Below are 22,556 nucleotides of genomic sequence, written 5' to 3' on the forward strand. Positions count from 1 at the left end.
TCTCTCTCAGGTGGGACCTGGATGTTTAACAGGCAGATGCAGAGACAGAAGGGGATAGTAAAAAGTAAAGAGAAAATCGATCTGCAAGTCATGCCATTCAACGCACTCGCCCATTCCCAACTACAGGTACTTGAACTACTTTGCCACCAAATCGAGCCCGACTGGCGTCATCCTGGATCTCTGGGAAGCACAGAACTTCCCGGATGGAAACCTGAGCATGCTGGCAGCTGTCTTGGAAGAGATGGGGAGACATGAAACGGTCGTGTCTTTAGCAGCAGAAGGACAGTATTGATCCACGCTGGGACCGACGACGAGGGGAGTTGTCGCCGTCCAGGGGACGGCGGCTGAGGAGGAAATCCAGACCCGACCCGAGCAGTGAGCCTCACGGGGAGACGGCAGCAGGAGAGAGGGCGCAGGTGCAGCCAGGCTCTGCGTGCCCACGGCATGGGCGCCATCACAGGAGCTGAGAACAGCTATGTACATTTGTACCTTGGATCTAGGAACCGACCGAATTTTCCTCTTTGTTGGGCTGTATGCTGTGTGGTACAGGATCTTACAGTTTCCTAGGAAACGCTTTTTATTGCTATCCAGATATATGGATAAACTTTTCTTAACAAACCCAGTTTCTACAAACGTTGTTTACATCAAATTGGACAGAGATGCAGACACTGTCCATGGCTCGTTCTATTTTTGTTTAAATCATTTGAAGTTGAAGCTGTGGACGGTTTATTGTGTCTATTTCCGATTAGTAATTTACAGAGAAATCACAGACTTTTGCTACAAATCATGCGCATCAAGTGTCTCAGATAATCCTCCCACCAGTGTTCTGTTTCTAGAACTTGTAAAACCAGTGTTACTGTTTGTATCAGGGAAGTGGAGAATCTAAGTGCAAAGGAGAAATAACTAAGACTCATTCCTTGAGGATACCCATCTGGTGCCCTCTGGGAATAAGCTGTAGCATTGCAGGAAAGACAGTGATTCATGTTCAGCCACACAAACAAGCATTTCTTCACAACATGTGTGTTTGTAATATGCAATTTGAAGTGTGTGGGGTTTTTTTTTTAAGGGCATCATTATTACCATTATTATTATTGATGAGTATTTACAAGTATTCTAGTAAAAGCATTTTCTTTTAGCTTCTGTTTTTGTTAGCAGTACTGTTAGTATTTAGGTATTGACTAGACCTGCCTCACCTTCTCCCATAACAAGGTAGGTGTGGTCACCAGTTTAATTAAACAGGCATTGTTTCTTGACCTTTCATTGTTTCCCATCATTCTGCCCCAGAAAGGTAGCAAGTGCTTACTGGCTTTGTCAGGCTGTTCTTTCAGCTTGCTCAAGCAGGGTCTTTCTCCTCTGAGTTCTCTATTCAAGTTCACTTAATATTGGGGTCACATGGCCTCACCTTGACTCCCCTCAATACTCTGTCTCCCTTAGAAGCACCGTGGTTGGAGGAACAGCCTCTGAACTGGAAATCAGGAAACCAGTTCTCATTCTGGGTTTGTCATTGTCTAGCTGTGCTACCTTGGGTAAGTCATTTAACCTCACCTGACCTCAGTTTCCTCACCTGTAAAATGAGGGGTGGGATTAGATAATCTCAAGGTTCTAAAATGCTGCCCCTCCACTCCAGTCTCATTCATCAGTGTGAAGACCACAATGGACTCTTAGCTGGATCATTTAAAGATCCATAAAAGCTAGACTCTTGTCCAGGCTACATTATGCCTTTCAAATAGTTCCGACTTGGAAGATAATTATTCTAACCTGTAACATATCTGTTATACTTTCAAGTCTTGTCTTTGTGTCAATGAATTACGCTGTTCACCAAGAGATGGCATCCCTTTATTGTCACTTTCTTTCCTCTCTTGGGACCATTTGCCTTCCTGGTTAGTAGCAAATTATGTTCTATTATTGTCTTGGTCAAATTTTTTAAATTAAAAAATTTTTAACTGAAAAATAGTTCATCAAGAGACTATTTTGTGTAAACTATGATATTTCCTTAGGACCATCACAGGCTCTTTGTTTTAACACAGGGACTCAATTCATTCAGCAGGTGGGGAATAGAGAGTCAACACTCCAGTAGCCAAACAAAGATTGAAAAACAACCCATGCGAATGAATGAGAACCTTCAAAACATGGCTGTGGTTTACTTTGGGGCTAGAGGTATCCAGGTCGCTGAATGGATTTGAATTAGAAATAATTTCATAAATTTTCTCCCTTCTTTCCACATATATTTCCTCTCCTGACTATTCCAGTGACTACTTGATATTTCCAGGCCCACTCCATCCTTTCATTGAAAAAATATTGATACCTTAGTATGGAGCCTTTTCTCTCAGGCTCTTTATTTCTCATTTTCTGTTTTAGGCATGTACGCTATAACCTGTCTCTCTTAGGCCATCCCCTGCACCATATATAAAAATGTTACACTTATCATTGAAAGGGAAAGGTTGCACTAATCAACAAGTTCAGTGGATAATGTCTGTACCAATGCATATTTGACCAAAAGATAGTAAAATTGTATTCTACATAAAAATTTTTAAATATATATTTTTTAAAGTGGAGGAGAAAAGAGAGCTATTATCCATTGCTGCATCTTGAAATAACTTCTTAAGATTGCTCATTACTGGTTTTGGGGCAGGTTGTCATCTATGGAAATCAAGACTTAGAAATCTGAAGGATTCTCAAAGGAACTTCCATGCCTAGTGAAAAGTAGAGAGGGGCAGATATGCAGCTATCCAGATAATCAACTCAAAACTTGAACTGGAAAAAAGTCATTAAAAATTCATCAACACAGAAATATTGAACACAGCAGGGACTGTATTATCAAAGCCATCAAGGGCCTTTGGCATTCACTTCGGATGCTCCATGTTTTTGGTTCAGCATCCTAGCACCAGAAGAAGGAAGAGTGGTTGATTCTTTCTAAGCAAGGCACTCATCCATCATCTGTTGTAGAACCCCTGTTATGTTTCCTATCGAGTGAATGGCAACTTCCATACATACAACACACCGCCTATGTCAAATAATTTGCACTATGAATTCTGATTTCCTTCTTCTTTGGAAAAAAGCAAGGCCCAGAGCCAACAGTTCATTTTGAAGGAGCCACTTCATCAACCATTCTGTGACCAGTCCTGCCTTTCATGCTTATTTAGCTTGTGTGGAAAACAGGTTTACTTCATTTGGAAGGGAAAACCTATCACTTGTGCATGGTGCCACCTAGTGGTGTATAACACAATCTACCTTCAGTTTAATATAAAAACTCACTAAAACTTATTTGGCAAAGGGAATAAATACCTGCAGAGTCAATAGGACCTATATGACAAATAGACATGGGGAAATTTTCACTTCAAATATAGTTTTCATATTCTCACATTTTTTTTCTCACTTAAAGTACCCATGTCAAAAATTGCATGTCTGTCATTATGAGCATATTATGTCAACTCATTCATACATGGTACATCTCAAGTTGGTTTTTGGTAATAGAAATAACAGAAATACATAAAAATCTTTATAAAGCAGTCTTTGAAGAATTGTCATGTTAAGACTTATATTTTTCCTTGGGCTTTATATTAAATCTTTAAATCTCCTTAACTTTGGTTCTCTAACATTTATTTTTGGAAGTATAAGAAGCATTCACTTGGAAAGAAATGAGTTTTATATATGAAAATGAGCATCCTATTTCTAAGTAATTGAAAATTGTGGTTGTTAATCAAGGAGAAGAAAGAAGCTTCCTTCTTCTGAATTTGGGGATCTAAAGGCAGAGATTTCATCCTGTTTTCATGTTTTTCTCACCACACTCATCTGACTTTCCTTAAAGTGATCTGGAAGAAATAGAAGTTGGATTCAGAATTGATAACTGGGCACAAGGTGATGCAAATGTGTAACACAGCTAACAGCCTTTTCATATTCTGAGTGAATACCAGCATAGATACCCATCTGAGTTACACAGAAAAACCTATCCTCACATCAGTAGTGTAGGCTCTTCCAAGGCAGGGCAATGTTTTGAGTGAAGTGTCTAATATTAAACTGCCTAACCACTGGCCATTTTCATATATCCTATTATTTTGTAGGTTTTCATCTCGCAACTTTCAAATAGTAGACCTTTCTTTAGGAAGACATCAGGGAGACTGAGTTCAGGACACTCTGGAAACTACACATTTAATAATATATTTGAATGGCATTTGTCCTATATCTTACAAGTAAGCATTCTGATAGTAGAATCAAGACTTTTTACTTCTTCTGAAAGGAGCAAACAAGGCTCTTGTCTTATGTCAGGGACACAGCTTGGTCCACTTACTCCTCTGTTACTCATCAGTTTATGAGGAAGGGAGCCAGTACGGTGATCACTGTCTCCCCAGAGTTCATAAGCCTTTGTCGCTCTAAGGTCTGCCCCCATGGGGTCAAGTGAATAAAAACCATATGAAGACCTGCAAGAGAGTATAAAGGAGGCAGAAAGAGGTTACTTGTCGTATTTCCAGTGTTCAGGTTGAATGTCGGCTTTAGCTTTTGCAGAGCAGCTGCTCTAGACAAGCTGTCAGTGTCACTTAGCAACCTCAGTACAAATCCAAGGCAGATGAGAGAAAGAATGACCGTGGAAACAGCTGAAATGAAATGGGGTTCTAACCATCTTCTTTGAGAATAGAGGAGCTTTCGTGAAGCAGAGTGTCCTGGCTCAAAGCCAGTTATTTACAAAGATGATAATGGTCAATGAGCATTAAAATGTGTAGATCCAATAACAAAAATATTATTATTAGTATCTCAAGGTAATAAAACTTTTTTTTCTTAGCCTTTCGAGTGCCTCGTAGGACCAACTATTACACTTTGGGTTTTTTGCTTGTGTTTTGTTTTGGTTTTTAACTTTACTGAGCTAATGTTGACTGAAATTCTTAGAATTTTGCCACTGTCCCATGAAGTGCTGTTTCTCTACCCTGAGAAATCTATTTGTATAATCTTTGACTGTAATGATCATTTTGAAAGATTTCCCTTGTATCTCTAAAGATTTTTTTTTAATGGAATAGGGCATAAGGGGAATAAACACATTATAACCAGTGTTAACTGAAACCTATGTCCCTACAGGTCAAGTAAACCAGAGTCATAAGTATTTCCAGAATTCATGCCTGAAAACCTGCTATTTTTGTAAAGTAGGCAGATGGCCTTGTATGTCACTAGGTAGGTTTTCTCCACAGACTAAGCCTAACAATTAACATCCTGATCCTTGAATTTATCACCCTTGCAGTTGCCCCCATTTTCAGAAATCCTACTTTAAAATTTGTTTTCAGAAGACTTCATGGCTCCCAGATTTTCCTGTGGGCCTGTCACCTCCCTGTGTCGATCTTTGGTGGGATAATAATGGTTTCATCCAACCAAATGTATGCCCCAGATATGTATTTTAGCATGGCCGAGAAAGCATCACTAGGAGGACAGAAACTCCACAAATGGACCAGCACACAAAACCAAGCCCTTATAATGGGCTATTTCCCATCCCACTGTCCACTGGACTCTTGTGTATTGATGAGATCTATCCAGAGATCTTCTGGAATCCCGAGTCAGGAATCCATGCAGAACATCTTGAGGGTCATGGCCCAGCACCTGTTGGGTAGAAAACAGGGAAGCTGCCCTAACATACCATCAGCTGCCCACCGGCCAAAATATATGCTACTGTCTACCAGCCTTTCAATGCACCACCTCAGATTTGTGCCTCAACAAAATTATTAGCTCTCAAGGCCATAACACTTCAGAGCCCCTTTCAACTATGCCTAAATCCTATGTGTCATCATTCTTTAATCCCAAAGGTCTACTGGGATTGACACTGTCAGGCCTGCTGTTGAACTTGATGGCACCGACCCCAGGTAATAACCCCCAGTGCTGGAGTTCAGAGCCTGAATTGTAGGCAGGTTTCGCTATCAGCCGCCTAAGGGATGAGCCGTCCTTGGCCTCTGAACCTCAGCATGATGAGGGGGCGACGTGCAAGAACCATGGCCTGAGCTGTGTTCTCCATGTTGAAACAGATCTGCTTTAGAATGGCATCAAACAGCAAGAAAGCCAGGCCGGGGAGAATGTCTTTTCCTTTCATATTTTGTAAGTCTCTTACAACACGTGCTAATGTAGGGTTGTAAACACAAATGGATCCTCCGCCAGGCCTTGGAGAAGGAAGAGGGGAGCAAAAAGAACAAGACGAACGTGTGGTCCGTGATTTGCTTCCTCCCTTCACTCTTTCCTAGACCTTCTGTGGGTGGTGGAGCCTCACCCTCCAGTCAGAGTCCATTAGCTCGGTTGCAGGGAACATCATGACCCCGCGTGTGTGCCCCGGATGCCACAGTGCTGTGCGTTCATCGAGTTTAATGTGGAGCTGTAGCAAGCTGGTGACCTTCCCTCTTTGCTCTTTCTAAAGCAGGCAACCAGTGCTGGTCAGAGAAAAAGCCCCAGCAGTCTGTGCTGAAGAGCCCGTGTCATCCACCTGCTGTTCCCTTTGGAGCAGTTCAAGGACAAAAATGTCAGACGGAGGTTTGGGGCTTTGTCATTTTTCTTTTTTTAAACACGACAATACAACCTTGGCTTTTCAGATGTGGAACACTTCTTTTGTTGTTGTGGAGTTCCCTCTTGCTGTATCTTCTATGCAATTCCTTTTCTAGAAAACCCCTGGTGGAGGAGGAGTGCTCCGGGCATCCCGCCTGCCGCGGCGGGCGGAGGCGAGGGCTGCCCACCGGGGGAGCCTCTGTTCTCTCTCTGGCTGCCTCGCCCCGATTTTCCTGCAGTCCCTTGGTTTGTAAATTGCCTGCATTTATCCTATCAGCCAACATGTACAAAATGTAAGAAAGAATTTTTAAACAGGTAATAAATTATATTTATAAGCAACAGAGAATGCTGCCTCCTCATTTCTTCCCAGCAAAGCCCTCCTCCGTGTAGAGTCACCATGTGCTTCTTCAGGACACAAAGCTCTTTTTCTGCGTGGGTGGTAATCGCCAGCCCCTCGGGAAGGGGCTTCTCAAGCCTCTCTGCACGTTGGCATCACCTGAGTGCCTGGGTCCCAGCCCAGAGACGCTGCTGATCCCATGGTTTGGGGGCGTGGCCTGGGCAGGATTTTTAAACCTCCCAGGTGATACTGATGAGCAGTTTGTTGGGAGAACCAGAGTCTTAGAACTGCTGCCTTAGAGGCCCCCGGGAGCTTGTGACTGGAGTGTGAGGTCCTCCCCACAGAGATCTGATTTTCAATGAAGTGTGCAAACCACTGAGCTGAGAGGTAGGGAATGACAGGGGAGCCCAGTCACCTGTCACCTGCCCAGAGTCCTAGCAGATGCCACTCAGACGTGTTCACCTTGGTACAAGACACTGGTCGCTCCCTTTGGCTGAGCAGGAGAAAGGCTCCAAGTGTGGGACCAAAAGCATCTATGGAACTGAGACATGGAGGAAAGCAGCCCTTTCCTTAGGGAAAGAACTAGTTGACCCTTGGACAACATGGGTTTGAATTGAGCAGGTCCATTTACATGTAGATTTTCTTCAATACTGTATTTTCTCTTCTTTGGATTTTCTTAATGACATTTCCTCTAGCTTACTGTGCTGTAAGAATATAGTATATTATACATATAACATACAAAATATGTGTTGACTGTTTATGTTATCAGTAAGGCTTCCAGTCAACAGTAGGCTACTACTGATAAAGTTTTGGGAGTGTCAAAAGTTACACATGGAGTTTTTTAAAAATATATATATTTTTTTATTATTGACAGTATTATAGATGTCCCTCACCCCCTACTTACCCCCCTCGACCCAGCCCCTACCCCCCACCCCACCCCCAGGCCTTCACCACACTATTGCCTTGTCCACTGGCTATGCATATAACTTCTATGGCTCATCTCTTCTTATGCTCCCCCCCACCCCCAAGATATGTCAGTCTGTTCCATGCCTTGGGATTTATTTTGTTGGTCACTTCATTTTGTTCATTAGATTCCACAAATAAGAGATCATATGATATTTGTCTTTTTCTGATTGGCTTATTTCACTTAGCATAATATTCTCCAGTTCGTTCCATGCTGTCCCAAAGGGTAAGAGATCCGTCTTTTTTACAGCTATAGTATTCCAATGTCCCACAGCTTTTTTATCCACTCATCTACTGGTGAGCACTTGGGCTGCTTCCAGATCTTAGCTGTTGTAAATTGTGCTGCTATGAGCATAGGGGTGCATATATTATTTCTGATTGGTGTTTCACGGTTTTTAAGGATATATTCCCAGAAGTGGGATCGGTGGGTCAAACAGCAGTTCCCTTTTTAATTTTCTGAGGCAATTCCACACTGTTTTCCATAGCAGCTGCACCTGTCTGCATTCCCACCAGCAGTGAACTAGGGTTCCCTTTGCTCCACATTTATTGATGGTAGCCATTCTGACAGATGCAAGGTGATATATCTCACTGTGGTTTTAATTTGCATTTCTCTGATGATTAGTGACTGAGCCTTTTTCCATATGTCTATTGGCCATCTGTATGTTCTCTACACATGGAGTTTTGATTCGGCGCCCCTAACTCCAATGCTGTTAAGGGTCAAGTGTACCTGGAGAAGTGTGTCAGATAGACTGCAACGAGCCCCGACCTCTGACAAAAGAGTGTTTGTGAGCAATTGTGCCAACACTGAGAAACGCCCCCCTCCTGAGAACTGGGAGTGACTTAAGACTGAGTCAAAGCTAGGGTCATAGGCTCAAATGTTTGCCAGGGCTTAGGAAGTAGTGACAATATATAAACTAAGAATAAAAGTGAGATGTGAGTCCTGTGGCTGAACTAGAGAATTCAACTCCATGTAAAATAATGAAAATTCAGTTACAGAACAAAACAGTACTGCAGAAAGAAAACACAGGGTAGCACAGACTCAGCCCAGTATCACTTGGTGACCCCTAATTTGGAGCTTTGGTAGCTGGATTCCTGCTGGGAAAACTGAGCCTAGGAGAGCATGAAAACATTTCCAAAGTCAAGGCTCTGACAGCCACAAGCGAAGCCCTGTCTGAGTGGAGGTCACTGGAGAGTTCTAAGACCTGGCCTCCCTCTGTATCTGTCTGTGCCACCTTCCTGGGGTGCTTCCAAATCCACGAAGACAGATGCAAAGTGCTGGCTTTGGGGTCACTTTTTCACCACTAGTAATCTTGTCCACTAAATGCACCCTCTCCGGTGATCACACCCCTAGTCTTGTGCTTAGTCTCGCTGCCGCTTCTTCGAATCTTCATTCTAACCACAGCCCCTTTTCTTAAAAACTGCTAATGTACCACCTCAGCCCCATCAGGGTTCCCTGTCCCTTGACCCATCAGTTGGCTCCTCTTTAGTCCCCTCCCTGGACCACGTCAGTCATGCCCTTGATGATTTCCTATGACCCACTGCTCCATGTGCCTGACACACCCCAACCCGGAGTGAATCCAATTATTGCAGTCTCCATGCCTGCATTTGGGTTGCTGATAGAAAAATAAAGCCCTAAAACCACATAGAAAAGTGGCATTATGAATCTGTAATAATAGTTAATGTTTAGTGATGGATGAGCGCTTACCTCATGCTTGGTACATGGATTATTTCATTTCATCTTCAGAACCACTCCATGCAGTGGATATTAGTGTTTTTCCCATCCTCAAGGGGAAGAAACTGAGCCTACTGTCACTCAACCAAGGGAATGAGTAAGCCTAGAGACACCAACAGGCTGTCTGGTGGCCCAGAGGCCACACTCCTGGCCACAGAGCCACACAGCATCAGTCTTAATTGGGCCCTCGGCACTGCCCACAACCATCTCGCTGTAATTTCCCGCAGTACAGTTCTCACTTCTTTAAACCACTGACTTCCCTACCTTTCCTCTCACTCTCAACAAATGACAGTACCTCCTAATTGCAGAGAAAACAGAAGCCATCAGGCCATCTCTCCCGCCCTCCTGCCACCGAGCGTGTAAACTTACCTGCATCACTCGTCACGGCGGCCCTCCCGCCGGCTACAGAGTGACAGCTTCAAAGGCAGGAAAAAGGCAAAACCATACGACAGACACTTTCCTTCCAAGGGGAGAACGGAACCATTTTATTTGGGGGAATGTTCAAACAAAGCCATATACAATTTGTAACAAATACAATACAGTCGTTTGTTCCCTAGTCCTGAATAATTACAGTATGTACAAATTCAATAAGGCACTGGTTCCCCAAAAGAACACAAATGAGTCTTCTTTTGAAACAGACAACAAAATTCTTTATATATTGCCAACTCTTCTCCAAAAAATACAGCATTGTGGGGTTTGTGTTTTGTTTTACAAGAGGAATCATAATTGCTGAATTAAATCACTTCTGGCATCATTTCGTTCATTTCCACTGCTATGTGACTGAGTTTTCTAAGGAGATATAACCACAGAACAATTCGAGTTTAAAAACTATATTTCTCTCTGTGCCTTTCCACCTACAAACGTGAAGCACTAGAACAGACCAGGGACATAAAAGCTGTAACTTCTAATGAGTATGCACGACTCTGAGAACATGAAACGTGGTTGCTACTCAGTCCTTGCTAAACCTGACGACACAACTGAAACAAAGGATTCCCTCTAAATAAAATCTTAGCATGTTTTCTAAGAAGCTTTATGTTTTGAGAATAAAAAGAATGGTCATAGTGACTTTTGAGCGGTGCTTTCCAGGAGGTCAAAGGCCTGTCTCCTCACACACAATGTTCATAGCACTGCTACTTGTGATTTAACAATCTACACACTTTTATAAATAAATATTATGTTTCATTTAGTACTTTATCATCCATAATATTTTACTCTCTAATCCACAAAATGGAGTTGTGCCAGACTCCAAACTGAACATAATATTTATATAAACATATATTTATATAATATATATACACATAATAAACTATAAACCTGAACATCTTAGCATACAAAACTTATATTAGCTAGCAACTAGGATTTTAGGATTCCTCTGGGGGGAGAGACTAGAAGAAAATCTTAGTCTGTGAAATACTCCTGATAGTAAGAAATCAGCTACATTATTACTTTCCAGGTTCCCACTTATTCTATAGAAAGTTAAAACAAAAAAATAAAATAAAATAAAATAAAATAAAATAAAATAAAATTCACTTCTGAGCTACTAGAAACTTAAAAATCAAAACGGATCATTTGGAAATAAGTAGGTAGTCTCTTTAAGAACAATTCAGGATTCCCTAAGTAAGGTGAATTTTGGAAGACACAGAAAAATCTATTTGTAAATAAATTCTTGTTGCATTTAAAGATTATAATAACTAAATAGGTCTTTTGAAGTATCTCAGGAATAATTTTTAATTGTTCATAGTGAGTAAATCAGGTTGAGAATTAGAAAGGAAACTATTGATTTTTCCAAAGCAACTAAACAAATAACATAGAAGAAATTTCCTGCTATTCTTCATTGGAACCAACACCTCCCTAGAAATCTAGTTTATTTTCAAATCATCACTTCCCCACAAAATATTCTGATTTTCAGTTATCATGTATACAAACTTACCAAAAAGAACATACACACTTTTATCTAAGAAGAAAGTCCAACCTCACTTAAATTTAAGAAAAATCAAGAAACAAAAACACGTCCCCTGTTAACGGGCATAAATGGTTACTTATTTGTTTGTAGATGATGTGATTAGAGGTACTGAAGTTTCTCTCTACGGCTCAGATGATTATCACACTTAGTTCTAGCCACATATTTCTTCTAAGCTATCACAAAGAATACGATTTGACACAAGAGAAAGGAACCGTTACATTGCCATTCAGATTATTTTAATATCACCAAAAGCAGCATTCCGATTAAAATCTGGAACCAACAGTTCTTAATCTTTGAAAAAAACAAATTTTGTTCATGTTTAAGAATCAAAAAAATCTCCTTCCTTTGTTACAAACAAGATGTGGCTATAAAGCCTTGGGAAGTGAATGCTGAATATAGAACACTGTGTTTCTTCTTATGATTCCCTCAGAATGTAAGCACATCTCACAACCACTCTCTGCTCTAGGGTGTTTTCTGAATGAACAAGTCACCAGCTGCAAGCCTACTTCAGAAGTGAGGAAAATATTTTCTCATTTTTCATGCAGCTGTCAAATTTTCAAAAAACATCCATCCTTCACTCACCAAGTGGTGAAAATGTGTTATAACACACTGCCCCCTGCAGGATTCTGGAAGAAATGTCTTTTGCTTTCCTTTTTTAAGGCTATGGAGAGAGTATTTCCCAATTCCTCACTAAGTTACAGAACTTCTAAGAAGCAAAAGAAAACCACAGTAAGGACATGGCAATGAACAAAGGTGAGGGGGATGTGTGCAATTTTGAACTTCACGTTCCTGTTGCTCAGGAATATTGGCCCTGTCCACGAGTGGACTCACGTTTCTCAAAAGTGAAAACCGTGCAGAATCGAGTGGGTGAAGAGATGTTTTGCACAAGTGCCACAGAGAATACAAAAATAATAAATTAAAAAGTGAACTGAACATCACGAGATTAAAATAAAATAGAGGCAGCATTCCTAAAATGTGAAATGATCACTTAATGATGTACATACTCGATCCATTGTCTATTCTAGAAAAATAAATCACAGCAGCCATAATAGTTTGTGGCCTCCACTAACTCCTCTGCTGTCCCCTTTGGAGGGTATAGTCATCTATTTTTAAGTTAAAATTGAGTTAAATTAACATGGCATATGCTTCCTCTCCTTCCCTTCACGCAGACGCAAAAGAGAGAGACAATAACAAAAAGAAACTGGTTTTACCTATTCAAAGTAAAGTGTGCATAATATCCCCCTGTGCTTCTGAGACTGCTCTTCTGCATATGTAAGGAACACGCCACGTGCGCCCCCACCCTCATCTCTACCCTACTGACATGGTTGTCTTACCACCCAAGAGCCAACTATCTCTATTTTAAAGTGTGCGATCTTCAACACAACTTATGGCAATATCGATGCTTTCATTTGAGAGATCAGAAGCATGCCTGGGTCAATTCTCTACACATGAACAAAAGCTCTGTTTTGTGTTTCATGAAAAGGAAGAGATCTGACCATGAAAGAAATGCCTAACAGAATCAGAAACACAAAGTGGTTCTGAGGAAGAACATTGACACTCACTTCTAACAGAATCACATAAACACTTCATTTGTTCCAAATCCTCTGAAGCTGCAAAGGGTCACCTGCAGGGATCCCAAACGCGGTCCCAGGCAGGCGGTGCTTGTGCCCAGGTGCATTCACATTGGGCGGCAGCCCCCAGCTCGGGGCTGGCCGGAGCGGCCTGAGGAGGCGGGGGCAGCTCCACTCTGTTCCACGACTTCACAGGCTGGCTTTTGGTTTGTAGAGTGCAACAAAATTTTACCAATGGAAAAACTACTTTAATTTACTTTCCAGCAGAATTTCTGAGAACTCTCATTGTTACTATTTAAACTAGAATAGTAAAAACCTTAAAATATCTAAATTATTTGTTATATTTTGGCAAAATTAAAGCATCTTTTGGGGGGAAAAAAAGGGGGGGGGCAATCCCAAAATACAGGGCTTTCTTAGAAAGCAACGTGCACCATGTCTTAAACAAGTTACCCGAGCGGTTTCAACCTCCTACAGACACCATGAGTCTGTGTTTCTGGGAACTTCTGTCTGTCCAGGCTGCTCCCCGGGAGGCGAGGCTGAACCCACTGGGAAGCCGGGCTGCCTGTTCGAGGCTTGTACTGTGGATGCTTCAGGAACATTTTTTGCTCTGCCCGCAAAGAGAAGATCTGGCTTCCTCCAGTGATGCTTTTTTTTCTTTCTTTTTCTTTTTTTCTGTTTTTTGCTTTTTCCTTCCCTCCCCCACTCAAATCAGAGTTTAATGTCCTGGGACTCTGACATTTTGGCAAGTGTTTTCTTCACACGCAGGGCTGTGAGTCTGGAAGCAGGATTGTGAGCCCAGCACTCTGTCATTAGTTTCCCCATCTGCCTTAGACACTGCAGGCAGGGAAAAGGAAATTGGGAATAATGTTATTTATTATAACATATAATATAATAACTTGTATTTATTATATGCTAGACTGGCCCATGATATTTGGATTTTAATTTTGAGTTTCTGAAGTTTGAATATATTTTTAAAAACTACTTTGAAAACCATTTAGACAAAATTTCAGGAAGATTCTTTTTTCATGCAAATTTTAAATGACTAAGACAGATTTTCATGTTATCCTTCTGATAGAAGCAAGCAAGTGGTTTGGCTGATTGAAGAAGAGTGTCTTTGAAGTCAGTATTAAAGAAATACAAAAATACGCAGGAGTCTGTATTCCACTCCACACTCCCAGTTTGTTTGTAACACTTGATCAGCTTAAATCTTTTATCTGTTGCCACACTATTCAAACAAACGTGGTTATTCCTAAATCACAAGCTGTCTGCTACAATAACAGCATCACACTGTCGCATTTAACAAGATTAACGACCTGTGTGGAGCCTCGCTAAAACTCTCTCCTGCATCAATTATTGGTCTTCCTGTTGAAAAGCACAATTTCACTTCATTAGAAATCCTCAGTGAAGGAATTTGGGATATTACCAATGCCCATAACCGGCTTCAAAGTAATGTAACTCCAGCATGTCATAAAGCTTTCTGCATAGCTCATTGGAAAACATATGTATTATTTAGCATTTCAGTAACTAGACACAAAAACCAATGAGCCAAAGGTTGTCTTTAAATGCATTTAACAGTGAAGAATTATTTCCTAGGCAGTGCTCTGCCCATGTGTTTGCACTGGCTCTGGTACATGTTGACGCTTCAAGCGCATCTCTGGATGCTCCAGCCTGCCAGAGCCCTGCGGGGCTTGGTGAGGGCACAAGCTCAGGGGATGGGTGGAGGTGATGTGGAGCAGAGGAGCCAGGACAGGCAAGGCCCGCCCCACGCAGCTCCTCCTGAGCAGCCTCTTTGTAGACCTGCTTTAGGTCTCGCCACTGCATCCTTACAGTGGTGGATTCATTCCAATCACCTCTCACCATCCTTATTAACAAAGGCCCCCAGCATCATCAGGCGCCTCAACTAGGTTAACTTGTGTCACTTCTGTGTACAGAAAACTGCATTTTTCAGATGCATATCTTTTCTCTCATCACAATGGAACAATGTTGTCCGTGGGTTTTTTCATGGAGAAAATTCACGATGCTTTAAGAATACACACGCAGAGAAATAGAGCCGGTATGCAAATGTCAGGACATCACAAATAAATTAAATACTGTTACCTGTTATGCTGGCTAAATGTGAACCCACTCAATGTATTTTGGAAGCAGCACAATCAAATCAGAAAGAAAGGAACAGACAATTTATCATAATACACTTAGCACCATATAAATTGTCACAGTGAGGCATCACTACCATCACCAAGGGGACAAAGGAGAACTCCTGTAATGAATATCTGGAATTTTGGCAACAGAGGAAAAGTGCTATAGCACATGGTTCCCTCAGGCCCTACCTACCTCATCGCCGCTCCACCGGCTGGGGAATGAGGGACGGAGCTTCTTGATGCACACAATCTCCCTCATGTCCTCGTAGGAGGGGTCAGTGGGCACCAGGTCGTGATAGGGAAGCTGGTATTCTTCCACTGCACCTGGAAGTACGGTTTTATTATTATATTTTTTTCTGTGAAATGGAGATAAAAGTCTAACATAAAAACTGTTCTCAAAAAAAGTTCTGTCAGTACTAAAGTCAAGTTCGGGCTGAAAAAGAGCAAAATAAATCTTGGGGGGAAAAGTATCCAAATGACATTTAATCTAATTTTTAATTGAATAGAAAGCCTAATGAAACATATTATTATAGTCTTCAAGCCTTTTTTTCTTAATTTCCAAAAGCTAAGTAAAACAAGCATCTCAAATTTATTTCCAATTTTAAAGGCTCTTGCATGCCAAATTTTAAAAAAATCTATATTAAATCTCAATGCAAATTTGGCACACACATTCCAAACTCATACTGTACAATATGTGATTGTTTCTATTACTGCAATATGAGATTATGAATCTCATAATAAATTTGGCGGTGCAGTCTACTTGAAAATGTCTCATTTACATTTTTTTCTGCTTAATCATAAGAATGTGTTTTTGCACATTTAAAATTTGGAGAACTATACACACCTAAAAATATTAACATTGATTGGCTGTCTCCTGAACACCCCTACTGGGGATCAAGCCCTGAACCCAGGCATGTGCCCCGACCAGGAATTGAACCAGCAATCTTTCAGGGCACAAGGTGACACTCCAACCAACTGAATCACACGAGCCAGGACACCCAGCTTGTTTTTAAACTAAGAATCATTTTTCCCATATTCTGCCTACAGGATTTCAGATATAGGCTTCTTGCGGTCCTAACTGCTTTAGATGTTCAGGAAAACATAATTAGAAAAGCAATCGTGCACTCTACTATTCTTTCTACTACTACAGACCTATCTTAAATAAGAATAAACATATTATTCAAAAATACGCTCATTTACTCTATAAAACATGAAATCAAGGCATAGGCAGTTAGTTATTTTATATTTTGGTGATTCCTTTTTTTTTCATAATACAGTGGGAGAGTTATTCAACATCTGAACAGGAAAAACTTCCTACACTAACTTCCCTTTGTGACAAAAAGTGTTCTCTCACTTTAGAGGGAGTGTGTTCTATTTTAACTTAAGCTAACGAGCAGCTCAGGATTCTCAGAGTGATTAGAAGGCACTGCATCACTCAAGGTGGTCTTTCTACAAAAGTATGAATGCCTATTGATTAACTGTCTCTCCTTTATATTTAAACATGATTCTAAATGTAAGTTAGGGCTCTATCAACCAAAATGAAAATTTAAAATAACAGCTAACATGTATTGAGAACTATTTATGGGTCAGGCAGTTTTAATTCTCTTTGCAATCATTAAAACCTCACAACCGTCTCAGGTAATACAATAATCCACCCCCTTCTTATGATGAGAAGACTGAAACAAAAAAGGGTTAGTACCTGTCAAAGGTTCACAGATACAAGTGCCAGAACTGGTTAAGCGTAGGCTACACTTTCAGAATCTTGGGCAAGCTCCAGTTTTCATGAAGGTGAGTTTAACTGGCCATCAGGAGGAAGGGCACCGCCACCAGGGTTGACTTAACAAGCACAACCATGACTAGAACCCTAAACAGGTACGTGATACTAAAGAGCACCAGACTCAACTCCTCACCTGAAAGGTGCTGGAATTGACTAAAAGACAAATGATGCACCAGCATGCAAAACACTACAACAATACTAACGCCTCTGAATATTTAAGGATGTCTTCTTAGTCTTACTAGGGAAACCTTATGTTTGTAAAAAAATTACCATGGCCAATAATAATATTCCTATGCTTCAACTTCCTTTTGATAAAAACTGATGTTTTCAAATTGGTTTGTGAGGAAGTATCATACAAAGTTAAGAAGTAGGGAGATTAAATAATGGGTGTCCCACCCCACAGTTATGTCTCTTTATCTGAGCAGAGGAAGCTACAGGAAGTGGGTCACTGGAGTTGGGGACAGGGCCCAGCAGATTGGTAAGAAGCAACTGGAAGGTGTAGAGATAAAGCAACTGCTGGAGGAAGAGCTCAAGAGGGAAGTGAGACAATCCAAAGAACAGAACAGGGTGATCTGTGAAAAGGTGGAGGAACCTGACAATGTGTCTAGACGAGATTCTTCAGGTGGAGAGCAGAGGGCAGTCGAAGCTAATTCTGTGATGCAAAATATCATTTCCTGGGAGGATCGTGACTGAGTCGACAGAAATAAAGGGGGATAATTAAAGAAAATTTGATTTTGTAGACAAAACTTTGATTTCTGATCAGAAAAGAAAAATGACTTATAGCAGCCCAACAGTCCCACGGTTACTTACCTCCTGACACACATCTCCTGGTCACCTCCCAAAGGATGAGTCCAAAGCTGTACATGTCGGCCATGATGTACGACTGAAAGTGATTTCTATTCAAGCTCTCATCCAACACTTCCGGCGGCATATAGCGTTTGGTGCCAACTCGAGTGTTGGGTGGTATGTCAACTTCATTTGTATCGCTAAGGAAAAATAAGGCAGAACACCGTCAGTACTGAATAGGACCAACAGACGTCAAATCAAGGTGATTCCTGAGCCAGGGCTGTCGTGGAAGAGGGGAAGGATATCCCTTCAGGGAACACCATTTCCTTGAAATATATTTCTTGCCAACAGTTATATTAAATATTCACAGGTTAAAAAAAAAACCAAAACAATGAAGATGACAATCAGAATGAAGCTGCAAGGTATAAGACTGCATTACCATTAGATCAAATATAAGCTCTAGGTAATTGCTAAACATTGTCTACAAAAATACCTTCCTTTACTTTATATTGTAATAACTTTTTTGTTGTTTTTTTTTAATATATCTTTACTGATTTCAGAGAGAGAGGAAGGGAGAGAGAGAAAGAGTTGAAACGTCAATGATGAGCGAGAGTCATTGGTCGGCTGCCTCTTGCACGCCCACGATGAGGATTGAGCCTGCAACCCGGGCATGCGCCCTGACCGGGAATCGAACCCCAACCTCTCGGATCCTAGATCGATGCTTAAATGCTGAGCTTTACCAGCCAGGCATAACTTTGTTCTTAAAACTGGATTGTGCCCATGCCAAATTGATTTATTTAAGGCCTTATTTTATTTTTTTTATATTTTTTAATCCTCACTGGAGGATATGTTTTTATTGATTTTGAGAGAGAGAGGAAGGGAGACAGAGAAATATCAGCTGGTTGCTTCACTGGCAAGACGGCAGCAGGAGAAAGAAGGAAAACAGATGCAACTACTGCTACACACGCCCCAGCTGGGGGCCGACCCGCAGCCTTTTGGTACGCAGGGTGATGCTCCAACCAACTGAGCAAGGGGCATTATTTTTTCAGCCAAGCGTTAAGAGACTTTTAGATCAATAAACAAGTAAAAAAGGGAGGGAGGGAGAGAGAACCAACAAAGACTTGCAAACGTTTTACTTTGATAAGCAGGGACCTATAACGAAGCTTTCTACTATCACTGTTTTTTTCATGAATCAAGTAACATATTTTTGATAAGAGGATGAAAGGAGTAATTGACTGTAGTATCTTCAGCTTCATGAAAATTTCACAGTGCAATCTACTGGTTACTGCGTTCGTAGACTGGGAGGAAACTCGTGGAAGATGGGCCCAGCCTGCAGGGGGCACTGGAGAGCCACTGCCTCGGCCGGAGTGCAGCGCAGTCCTGAGCCGTGCTCACTAGTCCTAAATCGATGAACTACTGACAGGCTGACGATTAAAGGAGATGAGACACGGAACATCGCCGCCAACAGAGGACGAAGCACACAGCAGAGGTTTAGCAAGAACTGCCTCAATAGGAACGAGAGGAACCAGGGAGGAGAGCAATGAACCCCGCCGCTGATGGCTGAAGAAACTACGAAACAGAAAAGGTGCAGAAACTCATGAAACTGAAGTGTGGGGGAAATCTTGGATAAACTTCCTATCTCCTGATTCCCAAGAAAGTGTTTTATTTTTCTTTTCATCACACTCCATTGACTCTCAAGCACTGACATGACTTCTCCTCACTGAAGAGTTAGAAATATCAAATATCACCTTTATTGTTTCGAGTCACAGGCAATACCCAACTTAGCAAAAACACTAGTGACTTTTTGGGGAGGCGGGGGGAGTCTTGCGTCTGATCTTATGGCCTCAATCTCTATCTTCTAAAACACAAAATAGGTAGTGTCATTTGGGAAAATTCAGAAGGTGAAAAATGTCCCTCTGTAGATCTCAAAACTGCTTACAGTTACTGAAATTTAAAAATCCAAAGCTTCTTTCTCTTAATCTTTTGACAAAATCTTTACTCTAAAGCTACTACAGCAGATACATCTCAAGTGTACCCACTTTGTGACCTAGGAGTTAACAACTCTGAAGGAGTCTATTTTCCTAAAATAAAAGTTAAAAAATGTAAATTGTTAAATATGAAAAAAAACACACACCTAAATAGCTGTTATTACTTACCATCTATAAATGTAAGTTTTAGTGTTCTGGGTTCTTTTCTGACTAAGAAAAGAAGTTAAAAAGAACCAAATTCTTAGTATTTACCTGCAAAAAGTCATCTGTGTACCTAAATCGTAAATGGTAAGGAAGGCAAGTGAGCCGAGAAGAGGCTGAATGATAAACTGGGAAAATATCAGATTTAAAAGATGCTTCAAAAGCTCCACCTTCAATTATGAAGTGAGCTTTCTCCTTGCCTACCCACTAACACCTTTCCTGTGAGCACACAAGTGGGTATTTCATTAATGTGTGTCTGTGTCATAATTTATAATTATGAATCATTAAAGGAAGATAGTGTTGGCCCCACATAGAGAATTCTGAGTTCTATGCAGAGAAACAAACATGTAGATTTGCAGATGGAAAGGAGGTAGCAAAGAGCCTAAATTATATTCCAGAACATATCCTGGGAAAGGAATCCAGGAACAGTCTTAGCATGGGCCCAAGGAGTGCATTCAGGTCAAAGATACACTCTAACCACAGCTGATAAAGATTATAGGCAATTCCTTTCCATTCCTACTCTTAGCCCCTAAATGCTTTATTTGGATTTAGGAGGTCAGGAAGAGCTAATGGAATGTGTGACATTGAAACATCTATGGAAAAAACGAAAGGTAACTGTCATCTAATAATAGAATCAAGATTTGTGATGGCCAGACTATATATAGTTCACCTCTAAGCTCTTAAACCTTCAAACACTGAAGAACATACAATCAAGGATTTTGTACGTCCATCAAATCCCCAAAACCAGTTCCTACACAGGCCATGAAAGCTGGACATAACTGTCCCTCCTCTACCTTGCTCTCCCCACCCGAGGCGATTTTCGTCACAGTACCTGAATAAATATCCTCACCTTGTAGTATCTGTACAAATATCTTCCTGCCAACCTAAGACTGTAAAGTCCCCTCAGCCCTGAGTATCTGTCAAAACCATTTAGTCTGTCCCTAAAGAGTAGAACCCTGATCCATCTCCACTCATAGAGTGCTTTGCACATGGTAGGTAAATAATATACTTTACATGAAAGAAGGAAATGGCTTGTTTACAGTAAACTTCACTTTGGATAATTTAAGGAGAAATGTAAAAGTCTCTATTATTCATAGATCATAAGATGAGAGACATTACTGATATCTAAGAGGATAAATAGAATTTTGTTAAGCAAATTAATTTTGCAAAAGATTACTATTAATCTAATGGCAAGTGCCTTTAGCACTGCATTTAAACAACAAACATGCTAATTATAAGTAATTCATATCGGATATTACAAAGTTGCAGATCCTCCAGAACACTTCCCCCGGGAGTTTTTCTGTACTTGAAAGTAATTAAACTGCATTTCTCTCTCGGGTTTTCAGAAACATCATCTTACCTGTCCCAAATAAGGACAGGGAAGAACTGAGTTTGTTAATCTTCAAGGCCACAAACAAAAACTAAAGTGACTGAACACTGGGGCACCAAGAATAAAGGGAGAAAGAGAGATAGGAAGTAAGGTCGGATGGTGCAAAACATGCACGACCTGGGTAGGGAGTGACCGAAGGAGAGGGCCCAAGGACAAAGAAGGGAGCAGAAGCGGTCAGGGCCCCTTCGGGGACCCCACTCTCCACCGAGGGATGGGACGGGCTGAGAAGCACAGTGGCAGGAAGACAGGGATCCTCACGAGGGGAGCGGGGGCAGAGAAGAGAACTCCGAGCCCACAACATAACCCTGCAGTGGCTACACACACGGAGTCAAATTTTAAAATCGTATACGGGAAAGATAAATAACAGCTTCAGGATACCGGTCACCTCTGCCAGGGATAAAGGGGAATCAAATAGGGTGGAGAACACAACAGGCCTATCTTCAACACCGCATTTCTTTTAAAAAGAAAGACCAGATAAAATAAGGCAAATTGGTAACACTTGTTAATGTGAAATTATTACATGAGTGCCTCATTATTTTTTATACTTTTTTATGTTTAAAATACAGGGTGGGGCAAAAGTAGGTTTGCAGTTGTTTGTACGGAAAATAATATAACAATAAATAATAATACAAGAACAAACTCTGTGTTTTGCATACTCACAACTGTAAACCTACTTTTGTCCCACCTTGTATATTATAATTAATAGATTTTAAATAAAAAGAACTCAGGAGGATCAGGAACAAGAGAAACCTACTTTTCAAGGATGAAGGCATAGGTTAGAGGCATAAAGCTCTGAACACCAAAAATTGTCTCAATGAACAACAAAATTACAGAGAGAGTAAGTTTCTATTAGGGAAAACTGAAAAAATTCTATCAAAACCATGTACACCTTTACATAATCTAAATGCTTTTTTTAAAAAAAAGAACTGAATTCTTAAGAACAGTGAAAGAGGGGTGGGGGAGGGCAAAAGACACATGAGGGAGGCCATGGGTTTGCTTGTTGCTGACAAACGGTGTTGCAAATTAACCACAGGGGACATATACCAGAAAATATTAAATCACCTCTTAGAAAGACTCAGGCGACCCCCCAGAGCATGAGAGATTCTCACGAGCCTTCGGAAGAAGGGGCGGTGCACACCCCTCGGTGCTCCTGGACGCCCTGGAAACAGCGGTGGCCTGATTCGCCGCAGGGAGCTCTGCCCC

At 41.1% G+C, this 22,556-nt stretch overlaps 2 protein-coding genes across 4 annotated transcripts in view; one reads left to right on the forward strand and one right to left on the reverse strand.

The window, feature by feature from the left end:
* UNC5C (unc-5 netrin receptor C) overlaps positions 1-5,052 on the forward strand; it is a 335,847-nt gene extending 330,795 nt beyond the window's left edge. The window contains exon 17 of the mRNA XM_016206188.2: positions 127-5,052. Within this exon, the coding sequence (XP_016061674.2) occupies positions 127-292 (166 nt within the window). The 3' untranslated portion in view covers positions 293-5,052. The remainder of the gene's footprint in view (positions 1-126) is intronic.
* Positions 5,053-11,045: 5,993 nt separating this feature from the next.
* Positions 11,046-22,556, reverse strand: part of BMPR1B (bone morphogenetic protein receptor type 1B) — a 327,659-nt gene continuing 316,148 nt past the window's right edge. For all 3 annotated transcript variants that reach the window (XM_016206145.2, XM_016206160.2, XM_016206169.2), the window contains 3 exons: positions 17,799-17,974; positions 15,405-15,535; positions 11,046-13,907 (listed from right to left, as the gene is read on the reverse strand). In XM_016206145.2, coding sequence (XP_016061631.2) covers positions 13,782-13,907; positions 15,405-15,535; positions 17,799-17,974 — 433 coding nt within the window. In that variant the 3' untranslated portion in view covers positions 11,046-13,781. The remainder of the gene's footprint in view (positions 13,908-15,404; positions 15,536-17,798; positions 17,975-22,556) is intronic.

The sequence above is a fragment of the Miniopterus natalensis genome, chromosome 1 (genome assembly GCF_054644295.1).
Source record: "Miniopterus natalensis isolate mMinNat1 chromosome 1, mMinNat1.hap1, whole genome shotgun sequence".
Classification (NCBI taxonomy): Eukaryota; Metazoa; Chordata; class Mammalia; order Chiroptera; family Miniopteridae; genus Miniopterus; species Miniopterus natalensis.